Raw genomic sequence first — 19,251 nt, forward strand, 5'->3', positions numbered from 1 at the left:
ACAAACTTGGCTTTTAGAGTCAAGCTATAGCAGATTGAGTTTACTGCACCAGTGGAGAGGTTAGGAGGGTCACAGCGAAGTCTATATCTGACAGCAGAAGATATTAAGAAGCAGGAGCAATAAAGGGAGAGTTAAAGAAGATGGACTGAGGGTCAGGACACAGCGAACAAGGTCGCAGTCTTTATACAGTTATAGTGAGTCGAGCTGCCTGACAACAAGAGGACAGGAGCAGCAGAGACGTGTGTAAGATGGATCTGATTAACTGCGACAAATCACACAAGGGTGAATATAAATGTGTAAGATATGCGAGGGTGTGTGAAACTATACATGTAAATGAGTGTGTGTTACTGTGATGTGGGACAAAAGGAGAATGCAGTGTATTTCTGTAAAAAGATCAAATGTGTTTTTTCCCCACTTTATTAGTGAGACAGTGATTGACAGTACAAAGACGACTGTGTGTTCTGTTCACGTGACCGATGTGGTGATTATCGTCAGTCAGCTTCAGTAGTGTTGTGAAAACGGCCTGATGTAGTGATTGATGATAGTGCCCGATAACAGTTAAAAAGGAATAGTTTGACATGTGTGTATTCCACATGTCAAACTAATGATGAAATGAAATGATGAAAGCAAGAGCAGCCGGTTAGCATAGCTTAGCATAAAGAGTGGAAATGGGGAGGGGGGGGAGAAAGAGCTAGCCAGGATTCATCAAAAAGGAACAGTCCAGCTCTTCTTAAGCTCACTTATTAACACGTGTTTTGTATGTCAGTGTTGTATGTAAACACACACACACCTTCCACAGAGATGTCCTGGATGGCAAAGCGCAGGATGATGGTCCAGATCATACCAAGGGTCATCTTCGCATTGCCGTCAACGATTTCTGCGAAGACACAACCGGATAATCCGTTAATCATGGCGATAAAAACACATTATATAGAGAGTGGAAGCAGGCCTGGGGTTACAGGAGGTTAGAGGATGTGATTCTGCGGCTGAATCAGGTTTAATGGTCCGCCCCGAGGCTGCTGCGGGGCTCAAAGACATTCTTGACTGCAATTACAGAGAGGAAGAAAACCGTACGTAAAATAAAGTCACATGAAGACTCGCTAACTGCCTTTGAAGTGTGGCGGTGTGTGAATGTTTTCTGAGTTTGACCGACTAAACTCAGCGAGGGAAAAGTTTTCAGAGTGGAGCAGATTTAGAAGTTTAACGGGGAAAATCTGAGCGTTCAATTTGAATTTGAAATGTCAAAGCTGAAGAAATACTCCGATTTATTTATTTTTGCTACAGTAGCCTCTCTGCTGTCTGTAGTTTATTCCCCTGTAGTTCAATAATTCATCTCTTAAGTGATAACATTTATAGAGCTTTTAATAATTTGAATTAACTATCAAACCACATGAGTCAACAAAAGAGCAGAAGTGATTTGATCCAAGATATATGAATAAAAGACGGAGTAAATTAAAGCATTTCAGGATAAATGAAAGCTCTTGTGTATCCTGAATCCTCCCAACGCTGGGAGCTTAAACAGCCACCTGGAGCTCAGAAATAGGTCCAAGGAAAATGCAAATACGGCGGGACCTTGGAATATTAATTAACAGCGAGGAGAACAGGTAGCAGCGGGAGTGAAATAATGAAAGGGAGCGTCGTTGGGAGGAGTCTCACCCTCAGCACCGATGGACACCAGCTTCACCCCCTTGCTGCAGATGAAGTCCAGAGCTTTGTTCACGTTGGCGATCTTGTGGAAACGCATCTTGCCTTTGTCGGGTTTGGGCAGCCTCTCACCTGAAAGAAAAGGAACAAATAACTACAGCTGAAACTACAGTATTACTGGATGAAATGAAGATGAAGCCCTAATGGTTACATTTTCAGAAGGGTTTGTTCTTTGGGGAATCTACAGTTAGGCTCCAAGAAAAACCTTCACTATTTAAGCTTCCATCATTCAGATGACGCAATAGTGAGTCTGTGGTACATTTCATTTTCTCTTCAAAATAAGTGTTTTTTTTCTCTGATTTAATTGGATTTTCTTGTTTAAACCCCTGTTATGTAAGCCGTCACCCTGTTCCTGTATCTGATGTGTGCTAATGAGTAGAAAAGGTAAAAGATTAAGGATAAAAGTAGTAAAAATTAAGAGATAATTATCTGATGCCTAGAAAACTCTAAAACTGGATGAGAAAAAGTTTCCAAACAGCTTTTTTTCCATGGATGAATACAGGAAATCCTCCACGATGACTCAGGATGTCGATGATAAAAGTGTGTGTGTGGGCTGAAGAGGTTCACCTGATATGACCTCCAGCAGCAGCATGAGTTTGAGGCCATTTCTGAAATCCTCTTCAATGTTCTCGATCTGTGTCCCGGCCTTCCTCAAGTGGGAGTTACACCAAGCTGTGAAGGTCTGAAGGAGATAGAGAGAAACAGTGTCACCTCTCACTGCACGACAAACGCATTCACACACACCGACAGCACTATAACTATACCTGACACACACAACAACAACATGATCCACTTTTCAGAGCGGGGTCCAAAAAGCTTCGCGAGGCATCAACTGTCCACCCCGATCTGTGACCTTATCATCACAGAGAGAGCGGAGGCCGAGGCTTTTACGTCAGCTCGAGCGCCGACTGCACTATCCTGAACACGCTGAACACGACTTCTGTTTATTGTTTTCAGATTGTTTATTGTCTTTGTGGAAAATCACACATACGTCTTCGCCACAGGCGTAGGATGATGACGAAATGAGTAAATAAACACATGCTTTTCTTGATCTTTTTTCCATTTACAACTCCAGGTCATTGAAAATATTTGAGTTGATCGTCAGAGAAAAAATAAATTAAAATCAAGAATATTTTAATCTGACTTTAAGTTTTGAGTAAACAAAGTAAATCCGTCAATTTTTTCATATATTATTACTTACAAATATGACTAAAATGCAAAAAGACAAAAAAAAGTCTTCTGTTTCTCTTGCAAAGTCATCAATAAATACACTTCTGCAAAACACTCATAAAACTAGATGCATTTAATGCACCAAACACTGGTAAACCAGTCTGAATTGATCTTCTAAATGCATATCAGTGATTAACACACTCATTAACCCTGTATTATTGTTTTGGGGATGTTATATTTTATGTAAATGCATCGTCACACATATTAATTTACAGTAAGGTACAGTAAAACTGAAAGAGCGAGGCATTGATGCTCTCGGCCATTTCTCCGTATTTATTTCTGTCCTAACAGTACGAGTCAGCATGAAGGTCCTGGAGTTTGTCGCTCAGCCTGATGTGTTGTGTCGAGCAGTTAGCTGGAGCAGGCGCCAGATCTCTGGTTTTAGAAAGCAAACCGTTCATTAGGTTCTGCTGTCGTGTGTAATGGGCAGAAAGCAGACAGGGATGTAAATGGCTCTCAGCCGCTGAGTGCTTGCTTTCGGTCTGTCTGGAAAATTGCCTAATGGCGTGGGCCGTGCACGTCAGGGACAATTCAATCGGTTCCATCAGGCCATTCAATCAACCTCTGAATGGCATTTTGAGAGGCTTTCGTGGTGTTTAGCCTCAAATGTGAGCATGGGATGTGTGTGTGCACATTCAGCGGAGGGAGTGTGTGTGTAAGAGCTGCCACTGGAGAGCAGAAACTTCGCCAGGGTTCGGAGGATGTGTGGGCGCAGAAGCAGAATAAGTACATGAGCTGAATAACTAACTACAGATGATGGTGTGGGCGGAGAGAGGACAGAGAGACAGGAGTATAAATTAGCAGCGGTACACGCTTTGTGCTCTGTAGGTAACAGCATACATTTTACATTACAGCATCTAAAACTAAATGTATACGACCTTGTGCGATGTGTGGGTGTGTGTGTGTTTCTGTGTCCATTGCCTGCACTGGAGTGTGACTGTGGAGAAACATGGTGGACAGAGAAGCACCAGAGACAGATAGGAAGAGAGGAAGGTGTTTCTGACCGAGAGAAACCCCACGAGTGACCGAATGTGAGAAGTCAGAAAGGAGAGGCAGAATGTTTTAAGGAGACACTAGGGCTGAGAGAATCAGCTGATTCAAGGAAAATTTACAACATTGCTTATGCACTTTTGAACTGAATGACTCGAGTCTGGAAAATGTGTCACCAAGTGCTACTTAATTATGACTGACATGTGATAGCCCATGAGATAAAGGATGATGTGAATCCTTGCATCAGACAACCTCACACATGTCTGAATACAATATAATCAGTAGCATGTATACAGTTTGATGGGAAGCAACCAAGTGATACCGTTAAGCATCTACATGTGCTCTGATAATGTGATGGTGACCAGCCTTCTGTTTTGCAACGCTGGTCAAGCATGGAATATTGAAGTACTTAATTTCCATTCCGGTCATTATTTGCATTAGTGCCTTTTTTTTTATGGTTATTTTTCCTTTCTTTGTCTCTTCCACCTTATTGATTTTTGATAGTGTAGACTTTATTCTAGTACCTGTATAACCTTAATAAACTGCCTTCATTTTTATAACTTGCTTACAAATAACTCTTTAACCAGTCTTCAGGTTTTCACAACAAAACTCAGCATGAATCCAATATAATTGGTATGAAATACACATTTTAATGCTTAAGTACATTTAGTTAACTACGCGTTATCAATTCAAAGTGAATTTCAGAATCTAAATGGCAAAGAAAGACAGTGGCAGAAAGAAAGAGCGAGGCAGTGAAGTGGAGCGGTGCGGAGTGACAGGAATGCCCCGGCCCCGGTGTAATTCGATGTAAGGGTCTGCAGCGGAGAAGCCGGGGTCCCAGCAGGTGCTCGTCTCCTCTGCCATGCATGACCAAATTTAGACAGGCTCCTTATCCAGCTCACAAAGGCCACAAGGGCACGGCGGAGAGGAAGGTGCAGGAAGGAGGTAGGGAGCCAAAGGAGCAGGGGCTGGGAGGGGGGTTTAAATTAGGTAGAGGGGAGGGGGGGTGGAGGCTAAATCGGTTTGCTATGGGACACCAGTGGACAGCTGAGAAGGCAGGATTCCTGAGGTGAACTGTAAGAGTCCAAGACGGAGGGAGAGGAGAGGGGGAAGGATTGAAGAATACGTATAAAATAATAACCACAGAGAGAGCGTAAGACGAGAGGGGAGAAACCTCGCAGACATCAAAGGAGGATGTTAGAACCAAATCAAGGACTCACTTAGCCTAATAAAGCTGGAGCTACAAAACGGAACTCATTCTGCTAAACGATAACGAACTACCGTCTGCAGCAGCCGGGTCTCAAACTGCTGTTTCTGCATGTCTGTTATCTCATCCTGAGGGTTGGTTGTAATGCCGGTGGTCTACAGAGTCCACTGCCATGAAGTCACCCTTCATCCTGGCATCACCCCCACACACACACACCTGTTGGTCTGGCCTGGCTCAGCTCGGCCTCTCTCATAGGTCCTTCTTGTAAAATGAGGTCATGGTGGACCAGCTGAATGCCTGTCATAACTACGAATCAGGGCTGCTGACCCTCAATACAACACACACACACACACACACACACACACACACACACACACACACACACACACACACACACACACACACACACACACACACACACACACACACACACACACACACACACACACACACACACACACACACACACACACACACACACACACACACACACACACACACACACACACACACACACACACACACACACACACACACACACACACACACACACACACACACACACACACACACACACACACACACACACACACACACACACACACACACACACACACACACACACACACACACACACACACACACACACACACACACACACACACACACACACACACACACACACACACACACACACACACACACACAGAGAGTAACCGCAGCACTGCCTGGAGTTACAGCGGCCGGCCTCAGGGGGGAAGCCATGAGCAAAAGAAAAGAGACACGTTCAATATCTGCACTCCAGAGTTCCTCGCTCAAAGCTCTGGTGTAGTTTGGTTCAAGTACAAACTTTAATATCATAAAGAAAGGTGGGAGGTTTTAGTTTCTGCACCGAGGTGTCGCCTTGTGATCGAATTTCACTTTTAGGACATTTTTAATTAATTGAACCAATGAAAATAAAACTTGTTGTTTTAAAATGTTAAACCTAATCAAACTACTCTAAGTTAGATCCTTTGGTCATGCCATTGTTTTAGCTCTTATAAGAAAACGATACCAAATCTTTTGTTCTGCATAAATCAAAGTTCAGGCACTTCTGGGCCGAACAAACCCCAATATATAATCACAAAACAACTACAAAATGTAATAAAAGCCTGGAAATTGGGGCAGAATTACTCTACCCATGTGGCAGAACATAAAAAGACAAAATGACCTCCTGCTGACCCTGTTACAGGTATATACCTCCTGTCCTCTCTGCTGCACACACACACACACACACACACCCCCCCCCCCCTCAGTTTTTGCCTCAGACCAGGTCTTTGGACAGTATAAAACACAAGACTTTCTGCTAATAAGGTGGGTAATTTAATAAAGCTGCAGGACACGGCTAATTTACACCTAACCTCTCTGTGATTTCTCCCCCCCCTACTGGTGTCCAGTCTTCAGCCACAGAGGAGTGTGCAGATGTAATTACACGAGCCTTCAGTAGCTGATTTCCCTAATTAGCACCTTCAATTCAGGGCCGGGCGGTCTCATTAGAGGAATATGCCGGCGTGGTGTTCGTCTGGAGGGAGAATGTGCATACTGAGCAGGGAACACTGCCTACATGCATCCATCCATCTGCAGCTGAATCGCTGGAGAGCGTTGTGCTGCAAGATTTGGTGCATTTTTTAACCTTCCACTGCAGTGAAGTATATAAAAACTACGGCCTAGGAAGAGGAGAACAATCAGAAAACAATAACGCTTTCAAATGGGCTCATTCTGAAGCACACAAATGCACTGACAAAGATCTATTTGTCATTAGTTTTATGAGGCCAATATCATCAGAGTTAAATGAGTCATCTAGTGACTCAGACGGGACTCTCTTATTGCAGCTTTGAACATCAAGCCATACACCTCCTCCTTTTTAATCCAGGTATTCTGTTTCTACCCCCTCTATTTTGTTTGGTTTTAATATTGATAGCAGGCCACGAGCACACATGCTATGTCTAGATGCATTTCTACATTATTCTTAAGGACATATCAGAAGAAAAATGCAATTTTCAGCACTTGAGATGAAATCCAGAGTCTGCTTTATAGGCGTCACGATAAATGTGCTGCTCCTCAATCATAAAAGCTAACATTCAGCTGGTATGCATACAGTTTATGTGCCTTATATCAATTTAACACAGGAATTTATGTCTCACTGCCCATGTAAAAATAGTCCGCCTGCAAGGGTGACATGGTTGACACCGTTCACACCTGTCCACTACCTTTGTCACACACCTGTTCAGAAGTCACACACACACACATATGCCACATAAACAAATCACAGCACACTCACACAGCATCCACAATAATAGCAGCATGTTAAAACACCATGTGCTTCTGTTTATAAAGGTCACCATGTCCGTGACACAGGAGGACACACGCAATCTGAAAACATTTCCAAGGGTAGCTTTGAATCGAGAGACAGTAATAAAAACAGAACTGTTTATTCTTTAACTCGGTAGGTAACTATCACAAATACAGCAGCATGAAACTATAAACCTACCTTCAACATATTCTATAAACCCAAATATCCCACATCTAACGGACCTTAGTCTTAGCTTTAAAACCACATTGTAACAATAGCTGTGCACAGAGACGGAAATGTGCTCCCTCCCCCCACAATGAGCTCCCAAAGTCAACAGAGCCCAGGTCAGTCGTTATTAAAACACAGACACTCAACACAAAGGGCTCCCTGTTATCCCTGCATCTCAGTTATTGGATTTATAAAGCCATAAAGCTTCCTTTCATCAGGCTTTTGAATAGAAGACTGCACTGTTATACGAGTTTTACTCTTCAACGGTGTGTTTGGATCTTTTAGCATGTATAAAGCCCCTTTTGGGTTCATTTACATCGCCGCCTGACTTCTATATTATCCTAGCCATTGGCCTCAAAGTCTCACTATGACATTATAAGCTGAACAAAGCTAACAGAGTAAGAGAAATGGCCTCGGTTCATCTGTCAGCAGATAATAGAGCGGAGGAAAAGAGCTAAATCAGCTCATCTGTCAGCCCAAGAGATCTACTCTTCCACTGTGCTCAAATCATATAAAAATATGATCCATCTGAGGCTTCGGCAAAAAGTCAACAAACGTAAAATCTAATATCTGCTCACAACAGAAAAAACAAAGAGCGCCACGTTTGACAGTTGCATTCACCGACAGTAAGTCCTCAACCTTAAAACAACAACACGGCCTTAAAATATGTGTTATGTCAGAGCAAGTGTCACAGAGATCACAGCCTCCACTAACACATCTCCATATATAAAGTCATTGAAATAGAAATGGTGAAACAGTGTGAAATTTATGGTGGTGATGACAGACCAAATAAACACCAACAAAGTTTCTCAAGAGATTCCTATTCAACTGAAAGACACGTATATTAATGGTTAAATATCTAATGATACAACGTTTGTTTCATAGCTTCTTCAGATCATGTTTGTTTCTCCGATTGACTTCATGTGGACATCACTGTCATGCGTCAGAGGAGTTACAACAGGCAACAGGTGTAGACGATATGAGGAGCCCCCACCCTCTCTCCTTCTCTCGCCCCCATCTCTTCTTCCCCTTGTGGCCTTTAAATACCCTCACCACTCAAAAACAGACCTGGAGACCTGAACACTACAGAAACAACTTGGGACAATGACTCCAGAAAACAATTCCCCCACTCTACCCTGACATAAAAAACTAAAGGGACTCGCCTGATCCCCCCCTCCCCCATAACATCTTTTACACGTATGCTAAGGAACCACAACTTCCTCCTATACTCTATAAATAGATTCGGTGAGGTCACATCTGTTGCTGCAGATCCTTTCGTTACTGTTCATCGTTTCCGAACGAAACAACGACTACATCTGTGGTCGTACAGATCGCTGCCAGCATCAGAGAAAAGTGATATCTAAAGATTGTTGACATTAGTACATGTGGTTTTCTTTATAGAGTTCTGAGTCAACTTAAGTCAGCTGTTTCCATTCTCTAAATCCTGCTCGGGATGTTAGCCAAGATAGGAAAGATGGACTTCATTTAAACCAATTGTTTGGCGTCGTTTCACCTCTACGTACCCCTGAAACAAGATACATCTAAAAGAGAGGAAAGTCTGCTTTCGGTTTGAGTACTTGCATCACATGGATATACACAAAGTTTTGAGTAGATATTACTTGCTTTGAAGGATTGCAGCAACAACTGGCATCCAATCAACTAGCTTACAATCAAAACTCAAAGCTTTTAAAAGAGGATTGGATTATAAATTAACCTACAGGTGTGAGTTGGCAGATGAAACGTTAAAATGAACACTATGGTGCAAAGACTTGAGAACTAAGGTAGTTATAAGGACTTTTTCAGGTTACATGCTCAGCAAGTTTACAGTGAGTGAATAAATCCCCAGCATCAATTTATCACCCATGCTTTCCCCCCCCTCTTCTCTATGGAGGATTAACGGGCTAATATCCCAGAGACCCTGCTGACAACCGGGCCACCACAGCCGGCCTGCAGAGCGAGGCCCGAGTCCAAACCCGTGGATTTATGTTCTTGTTTAGAGGATAAAAGGCCTAGGACACCCCCCTTCTAGTGAGAGCATGTGCATCAACACGGTGCCAGATGCCAGTGTGATGCTCTGTGGGCACGGGGGATTACAGCTGGGGAGGGAACAGGTGGAGCAGGTGATGAGAGACAGCCCTCCAGCCGTGAACACAGAGAGCAATGCTAATGTTTTTAAAGATTTAAGGACGAGATTTGTTGAACAGAATGTTATATTATCCCCTATAAAGACTGTAAACCCACAATGCCATGCTGGGTTTACTCATCAGATGCTGAGCCACATCCAGGGGTGTGAATGTGCTCTGAGAAATAGGACGACCACAGATACCAACAATCCTGCCCCGTGTTATCTTCAACCCAGGTACTCGTTTATTATCTGTCCGCGGCTGAACACTTTCTCATGGACGGATGGCTAACCTGCTCCAGTCAGTCATTTGTTTTGACACGACCATCTGTCTGCGTCTGCGTCATATTAATTGCTTCAACTCAGCGCAGGAAACACTGTGTCCCGCTCCGCTCCATTCTGCTGCCTCACATTGTGTTCCACATGCTTCCAGGATGCTGCGCTACCAGGTTAATGATGCCAGCCAGAGACGCACGCCAACAAACTAACAATGTGCCCTTCCAGCTCTGTCTCACTGTGTGTGCGTGTGTGTGTGCAGGTGTTTGATCAACACAAGTGCCAGAAGTGCTGACAGCAATCATAAAAGCAGGAACACTGTCGTTTTTTTTTTAATGATGGCAAGAAGTCAATACTATGGTAATTATTTCGAGAAAACAACTACCAATTGGTGCCATATTGAATAAAGTGGCCTTTTCTTTCCTTCATTTCCAATTTCATATAGCCTTACTTGGGGAAGATTACCTATAATTGTCTGGCTGTGTTGCAAAATGAGGAAGTCGTAATGCTAGATTTAATTTGGGTGCATCATGAAGTAATGGCTAAGAAGATAAAGGGAATTCTGTGCTGTGTTTCCTCCTTTGCTATGACCTTGACAGAAAACATGAGGTCAAGGGTGCATGCTGACAAGTGCACCATGACAATGCTAACGTGCTAATGTTAGCAGTTGTGATCTGTTCAACAGCTTAGCTTACAATGTTTGCATGCTAACACTTGCTAATCAGCACTGAGACTGACGGGAAAATCGTTGGTTTGAAAGGTCATAAGGTCCTAAACAAAAGGAAATATCGACTGAAGATAGTCCATCCTATAATTGCAGAGGCAAATCACTCAAAATCATAATGTCAGAGTCAGTGGATCAGCAAAGACTCATCCTCTGGGCACCTTCCTCCAAAGACTGACACTGCTATCCATAAAGCAGGGATAGCACAATTACATGTTAAAGAAATAAAAATAAAGTGTTTCAGAAGCAAAAACATGCTATTTTTGATGCTCTGTTATGTATGAAAACACGGTGAACTAGCCAACAAGGTCACAAGTAACTCTTCACACCACTGTGACTTCCAATAGTCAGTGAGGTTGAACGTAATAACCCCAATGTTCTGCTTGCACTGCACACACACTCCGACACACACAGGGCTGCCTTGTCCTTCATTGTTCAATCTAACACTGCCATCAGCCTCCTTCTTGTTACACGAGTGAACAGATGAATTGACTGAGCGCGTGATCGATGGCGGAGAATAAAAAGGTGAGAGTACAGGTTCAGGGCTGATGGCTGCAGCATGCCGAGTCTTTTGTCGTTTAATGAGCTCTGGACTCGGGAGACTGACACGAGAGACATAAATTGGTGTAAGTGGTTGCGGAGGATTTATGACAGAGCGGCTGGCATGAGTAGGACAGGTTTGGTGGGTGGGGGGGGGGGGGGGGGGGGGGGGGTGTGTCTAATTTCAGAGGGCAAGTTCTTTCTCTGAAATAAGAGGCAAAAGTGTGCAGGCAGATCTCCAGTCAGCTAATTCCATCCCAACAGGAGCCTTGATCATCACGGCCTACAGTATGTGTCAAACTGTCCGTGGGGACATGCAGGCCAGCTACGTTTCCCAGCATTCATTTAGCCAAAAGAGCAAAGTCACCGTCACCTTGTCATTCTAATTCTACCCCTTAAACATCTCGTATAATACGGATTCAATTTGGTTATTTCTACGTTGTGAAACTGCTGTCAGTCAATCAGGAAGTCCTTGTTTAGCTGCTAGCACAACGCTGCTAACACCTAAGCATGCAGCAGCTAATAAACATCTTTCTCTGCAACTTTGACTATAATGACGGCTTCTGTCATTCAAACTGCACCAAATTGAGGGCTATTGTACATTTAAATGCTCCCATTACCTGTCTAAAAGTAAGATAAAGTCAAAGCTTTGGGCGTTATAAGTATTAACTGGAGCGACTGCAGCTTTTTCCGCCATTATAAAAGACATAATGATATCTTCATGACCTCAGTCCTATTATAAGAGACCCATCATCTCAGCAGACGTCCCACTGACGACTGTAACTTCTGCTACCAGCTGCCTATAAATACCCCCTGCATGCAGCCAGCACTCAGCCCCAACATTACGAGCTTAGCTGATTCTTATTCTGCGTAAAGACAGGTCTGGTGAACAGTTTCGTTACTAAAGAAACCGACTGGCCGACATAAACGCGGCGTTTGAGTGTGACACCGTTAGGACCTGAGGTGACATTCTGGTGGTGGTCGGACATGTATCCTCTGTATGTCATTTGTTATTGAGGTCATACACTTGGCAGCTTGTGGCTTCCTCATAAACAAGTTTCCATTTTCAGCACCGGCACTGAGCGTAAAGAATAATAATAACTTAAACTCAGACGGCCGCAGCTCTGTGCAGCACACACTGAGAAATGATTCATCTGCTGACAGCACAGGTTGCGTTTTTCTGCACAAAAGCCCCCCCCCCCCCCATCAACCATGCAATTTTCTCCAACTAATCCAACATTTTATTCCATTTACAGACCATCAGGATGGCTCTGATCAGATCAAGATGACTGCTCTCAAAGCCCATCAATCATCATTTTTACATTCTCCCGGAGGACTCTGACACTGCGCCCGTATCGTGTGTCCGCTCTCGGCTTTACAACATGAACTTTTCTGTCTTTGCCCAAATCCTCAGGAACCCAGGCAGAATAACTCAACGGAAACACTTTGGTGCTTGTAAAATACAGAAGAATATGTCACACATATGCACACCCACATCTCAGCCCTTCCTGCAGCCTCCCAGGGATCCTGCACTAAAGCAGTTTATAGAAGCCTCCCTACATGGGCACAGCTTCTGGAATAGCAACTGCTATTTGATCTGACTGCAAGTTCTCTCACCTCTCCACTTATGTTTAACCCTCGGTACACTTACTCTGCACATGCATCGCTCCACACAGACACAGCGAGCTGCGCCGATCAATGCCATTATTTAAACACAATTCAAATGGAGTTATCTTTAGAGGAGCCATTACATCCGGCCCTCTGCATGGTTGGAATGAAGTAACAAGAATTACAATAAACGCTTAAATTAAAAAACTAAGGCGTATTAAACTTCTGTTGAACGCTGACATTTTATGAATGGAATTTATAAAAAGAATATTCTAAGATTAGCCATAATTCACTAAGATTGTGTTAAGTTTTACAAGAGAATAAAGGACACTATGAAACACTATGTCCTTCCACCGCATAAACACTGGCTTTTTTGTTCGTTGTTTACAAAAGTAAACATGTTAAATATTACAAAATCTGATAATCCCACATTTGTAGCTGGGGGGCCTCATTTTAGCATGTCAGAGAGGACTCCGGTCTGCTGAGTGAAAATATGCTGAGGGCTCCAGAGATCAGCTTGACAGGGTAACTGTTGCTGCACGGGGGATCACATGACCCTGACAAAATGAATCATGGGAGGGAAATCTAAGATGCCAAGTTGCATGTTGGAATAAGGTACAGCAGCATGGGCAGTAAATGTGTCCGAGCTGTACCTTATACTCAATAAATAAATCATTTCTTTCATCCATTTAAATTCTCTAAATCATCCTCTAAAAAAGACAGATAAATACATCCTTTATCAGACAATAAGAGCATGCCAAGGCAAAAGTGTGTCTCTACAGTGAAGGGAACATATAAAAAGGTCCTTAACTTGATTTCAAATTCACACTAAATGTCAGCAGGCTTTGCTTACATATTGCCGTCATCCAATAAGTACAGCAGCGTTCGCTAAGCTACCTTCAATGCACATCTCTGCGCATGTATTCCCTACAGAGAGAGCCAGTGTTTGAGTATTGTCTGGGGAACCATCAGGCAGGTAAGGATCAATGACCCCGTCTGCTTGCTGCACTACAGGCTGAGCTGTTAAAAGAGCAGAATGAGATTAGACAAGAATAGATTCGATTACGCAGCACCCCGAGATCTCTCCTCGCCCACACACAGGGACATTACATTAGGTAGAGTGGATAAATATCCCATTACTCCATGTAACTTTATCACTCTTGAATCTGAAGGTGATCAGTCTTTTGACCACTTCATCCATTTTAAACCCTGTGGAATTTATGCAGAAATTATGCATTTATTTTACTCTGAATCCTGGGTATAAATGTTCAAAACTACACCAATTTTTTGGCCAAAAAATAGGCAATAATTTCCCAAAGACTAATTCATCCGTTATTTGTTTGCATGGTTATTCAATTAGGACGCACACATGATCATTCCCTATTGAACCTGCGCATTTGATTCTCATATCAATATTCAAAAAATTAACAAGATGTTTTAAATAAAACACTTAAACATATTTCAGTAATTGTGAACTTGAGTTTCACTTTTTACTGCTATCATTATATTGACGTTTGAGTAAATATCATGATATAAATGTTCTATTGGGTCAATTTCTTCATGCCTCCTTACAATGGTAAAGGGCCAATATGTAGTATTTAGGTGGTTGTATTGGTAGGAATTGAATATTATATTTAGAATTGTGTGTTCATTTGCGCACAGACACTTAAAACTAAGAATCGTGGCGTTTAAGTTAGCTTCAAATTAGCCGCTATGTTGTACCAGCATGTTTCTACAGTAGCCCAGAAGGGACAAAACCCAACAGAGAGTATTTTTCTACATAAAAGTCTAGCTTGAACTTAGAATGGTACAGTGTATGACAATGGACAAAACACTGAATGACTTTATACACTTTCTCAGATAAAGGTACATTTGAACATCACCTGATTTCCTCTGTGTTATGTGGCTATACATGTATACACTAAACATCCACCATGAGGCTTATGGGTCAGCTGGGCCCATTACCCTGTTTATAACCCTATGTAATGGCTATTTATTGGTTATTGCTAGCATAAGCCTTGCCTGGCAGCCAGTCATTCACTTAGCAGCTGAACTCTTAAACTATGTGAAACTGAAGACGGCTTCAGTCACTGTGGTGAACTTTTTTCCCGGATTGACATTTACAATAACACTTCAATACAAAAAAGCACAACTACAACAAATGAAAGCAAGTAATTTCATTAAAAGTTTGCAGCACTGTGAAGCCGCTTATATCTATGATGAAGCACTTTTCTAATTAATAGCCACATGCGGAGTTGTATCTCTTCAGTGCAGTATACTGTAGCGAGTTCTTTAAAAAGCCATTGATCCCCTTTATAAAGAGCACTACTTTTTGGTGGATATTCTATGTTCTCTCTGAGTCTACACACAGAATCTGGTTGAGGCGGACATCAATTAGCTTTGGGAGTTCAGGGAAATATCTACTTCTGTCCTGATCCGGCCTTTTCTAAGCTAAATTGACAACCCAGCACTTCTTATTTCTAGGATTGCAGTGGCTTTGAAGAAAAGATATTGCCAAGAAAAAAAAATGAAGCCAAACTCTGTCCTTTTATATCTCCTTCCATCTGACACTGTTTGCTAGATGCAAAATCTAACACGGTTTTTGCCAACTCGTATTAAATCCAACTCCAGCTCCAAACCAAGCCATGAATTATTTAGCAGGCAATTTATAAGATCAGCTTCACGATTAATATAAACCAATGCGTCAAGACGTACGACTATTTCTAATGTCCGGTGTCAGATTCGGCATCTCTGTGTGTTGACAAACACTTTACTACAAGTGGTGAGAGGATTTTTCCACTTAAATTTCCAGGATAAAAGAAGACAGATGGTGCGAAAGACTTCCTTTCATATTCATTACACTGCAAAATGATGCACCGGCTATATTCATGGGCTGATATCAGCTCCTTAAGCTTGATTTTACATGCCGAGAAGAGCAATGGAGTACAGTGACCTCCTCTCCTGGGAGGTGGGGAGGTGAAGACTAAAGAGAGGGGCATGCAACGTTTCTCAAGGCCTAGTATATCGTCTTACATTCAGGAACAGGGGAATGAGGCGTCAAAATGTGACTTATAATTGACACAAAAAGACAACATTAGCTGCCAAGGGATTTTTCAAGAATGGTGTTTAACCTGACAGCAGAAAAGACGTAAAGAAAGCCGGAGACGAAGGCAGGGAGGGAGAGGAGCTGGAGCCGGGCAAGTTTAAATGTATTTTTAGGAAGATGTTTATTTGTAGGTCTGTGAAACCAACCCGGGGTGTATATCTACCAGCCTTGCCATCTCTCTCTCTCTCCCTCTCTGTCACCATCTGTTGAGGTCTCTCAGCCTGTCACTGTGCTCTGGCTCTATAGGTGGGCGACATTTTGCACCGACAGAACAAACCTGAAGATTCCCTACAACTAAACATGTTAGAAATGCTCCTCTTTTCTCTGCTGTAATGAACCACAACAGTGTAGATTAGCCGTTATTAGATTAGGTTAGATACAATGAGATTAGGTTAGATTAGAGTAGATTATCCCTAATAGTGGCACCAGCAAAGATAAAAGGGTATACATTGTTAGAAGCAATAATATATCAGGGTGCTTTTGGACTTTAAACATAGTATAAGTCACATTATTTAACTTCTAATTAAGCAGTAACATAACAGATAAGAGCAGCCAAGTCTTAAGAAGTGCTTAAACCTATTTCCTTGCTTAAAGACTGTACAAAATACATATTGGTGTTATTATACTAGTACACAACATTACAAGAAACAACATTGGAGCAGTCACAAAGAAGGAAGTTTGAAGTACATGTGTGTTGACAATACTCAGAGAAATTGTGACAGGAAGTGAATGTTTCTAAAAGTTTCTAAATGTAAATTAGAATTTATATTGTTGTACATAATTTAAATTATCACATTTGTTGCACTATGTATTTTTATTTTGGTACTTAAATAACCTATAAAATACACTGAAATGTCTTCAAAATAAGGGTGAATGTTTTCAAATGACCTGTTAAGCTTGTATTTCTGTCTGTCTGTGATTTTGTTATCATACAATTTAAGGTGTACAATAAATGTAAATTGGGCCTTGGGTGATTTATTCCGACATGTCAGAGAGAGAAATACAAGTGTGTAGGAGTAACATTAGAGTGTAGAGTTTCAGAACAATATTCTGTAATATATTTACCATAATAGCAGGAAACAAAGTAAAGTACTAGGTGAATTGAACTTACAAACGACAAGAAAGTATCGACCTGACAGATACTTTCTTGAGCTCCCGGATTTCTGCAGGACGACGATCAAAGATGGCGACCATGGCGAAACTAACAATTAAAAACTACCGGGGTTGATTGCCATCTTTCTAAACTAAAACTGTCTGGTAGGGTAATTTAAGGGTCAAAAAACATCTATACAATTGATATTGACGTGTTTTAACCTTTGCAGGTGTTGTTTTGGTCCCGGTTTTGCGGCTGCAGACGTCAGTTGACTTTTAGCTCAGACAGCTAATTAAACGCACCTGTCGAACTCGTCCTGCACGCGGACACGAAGGCTGGTCGCCTAGGCAACTGACAATATCCGGCTAAAGTATATTTTCACCAATTTTATTTTTATTTAAGCAAAATCAATCAGAGACGTGAAAAACAAAGCTTTTTTTTTGTATGTGTGTCTTGTAATTGTAACCCCTGTCGTGCTATATTTAGTTCTGGGAACATGTGACTAGGCTTCTGTTTATTCTATACATTTAGTTATATTTTTGGGAAAACAGCAGTCCCATACGCCCAAAGACTGCATAGCATGATAAGAAAATGGTTGTATCTCGGAGTGTTTGGTATCTATTAAAACGTTTATTATGCCTATTGATAAAAGTATGATTTTGAAGATTTAATGTTAGATACTTCTCCAAAGTGTGTCTGTTCCAGATGTTAAGTAGTTAGACCTTTAAGAACAGATGTTGTGGCTAAATATAGACTTTGGGTAAAATGGTTTAAATCAAAACGACAGAAGGTAAGTTTCTCCACTTAATTCTTGAGTTTCTTTTAAAGGTTTTTTTTAAACACCCTGGTTTACTTTTATGTATTTTAAAGCATAAGTTATTATTCAACTGAGGGGGAAAGACTCGGGAGGGGGGTATTATATTTAGATAGTCTTCGCAAGGCAATCGGGGGTAACTGAAAGACAACACTGAGAAAGTTCCGCGGCCTAAAATATCTGCACACACAGCTTCCAGCAGAGTGCCAGGTGCGAGGACAGCAGATGCCCGGATTCATGTTGAGCTGTTTTAGACTTTAGACAGTTGGGCCAGTGATTCAGAAACCGAAGCATTTGTCATGTTAAAATGCATAAAAAGTCACTCATTATTAGTGGAAGGAAATGGGTCAATCTGTGGGTAATTACGCACGCGGCACAAGCGCTCGCAGCCTCCAAATCCAAACGTACCTTTCTCTGCTGCTTCTCCCATGCGGGGTCCAGCAGCAGGTCCCTGTCCCAGTCATCCTCTTGGGTCATGTACACTTCTTCCTGGTTGATCGTGTAGGAGTTGCTGTATGTCATGTGGGATTCGACAGCTGTCATCATGCCGCCTTTGTCAGGACTTCACGTCCCCCTCACTTATGAGAAAAAAAATTATCAGCAATAGTCGTCGCCGTGAGGGCAATAGCCACTTTGAGACGAGGGGTCTCGCTGTCGGGGGGAGAGACAGTTAAGGGGCTGCGAAGACCAGACTCCACTGGTAAGAGGTGCCTGTGCGGAGGTGGTGCTCCCACTACCAGAAAACCTTGCTGGCCCGGTGCTCCTTTCCTGGTCAACAGTGGCACACGTGACCGCACCCCAATAAGTATGGGAACCGACAGCTTGGGTATCAGGTTCTGACCCTAAAATGGTTTAAAAGGCGGGGCAGTCTTCTGCGGGCATTGTGAACTGGCTCCTGAGTGGTGGGGTGGGATGTCAATAACGCCCCGTCGCACCAGAGAGGTTTTTATGGCCTCTGCGATGCACCTGTTGCTGTTAGTGACCCTCAATTGCAAACCCAGGCCTGTGTGGTTTCAGTGTAGCTCTGCTAGAAAACAGCTTCAAAGAACTTAAAGTCTCAAAATGAAGAGTAAATGCTGCCAAAAATTAGAAATTCTTGAGGTATCTCCTCTGAATTAAGCCCCCTTGCACTCCAGGCAAATAGCTCTGGACCTGCTTTATAATGCAATGACTAAACCATCTTATTCCACAGGCTGCATGTAAATGGGTTATTTATACTGTTTATTTTCTATTATTAACCATGCTACAAGGTGTTCAGTCTATAAAGAAACACAATG

The 19,251-nt window shown here is 42.3% G+C and overlaps 1 protein-coding gene across 1 annotated transcript in view; it reads right to left on the reverse strand.

The window, feature by feature from the left end:
- actn3b (actinin alpha 3b) overlaps window positions 1-18,761 on the reverse strand; it is a 27,435-nt gene extending 8,674 nt beyond the window's left edge. The window contains exons 1-4 of the mRNA XM_063894893.1: window positions 18,383-18,761; window positions 2,272-2,386; window positions 1,657-1,776; window positions 791-877 (exon numbers count right to left, since the gene is read on the reverse strand). Of these exons, the coding sequence (XP_063750963.1) occupies window positions 791-877; window positions 1,657-1,776; window positions 2,272-2,386; window positions 18,383-18,520 (460 nt within the window). The 5' untranslated portion in view covers window positions 18,521-18,761. The remainder of the gene's footprint in view (window positions 1-790; window positions 878-1,656; window positions 1,777-2,271; window positions 2,387-18,382) is intronic.
- Window positions 18,762-19,251: the final 490 nt, after the last annotated feature.

Source organism: Eleginops maclovinus, chromosome 11 (assembly GCF_036324505.1).
Source record: "Eleginops maclovinus isolate JMC-PN-2008 ecotype Puerto Natales chromosome 11, JC_Emac_rtc_rv5, whole genome shotgun sequence".
NCBI classification, from domain to species: Eukaryota; Metazoa; Chordata; class Actinopteri; order Perciformes; family Eleginopidae; genus Eleginops; species Eleginops maclovinus.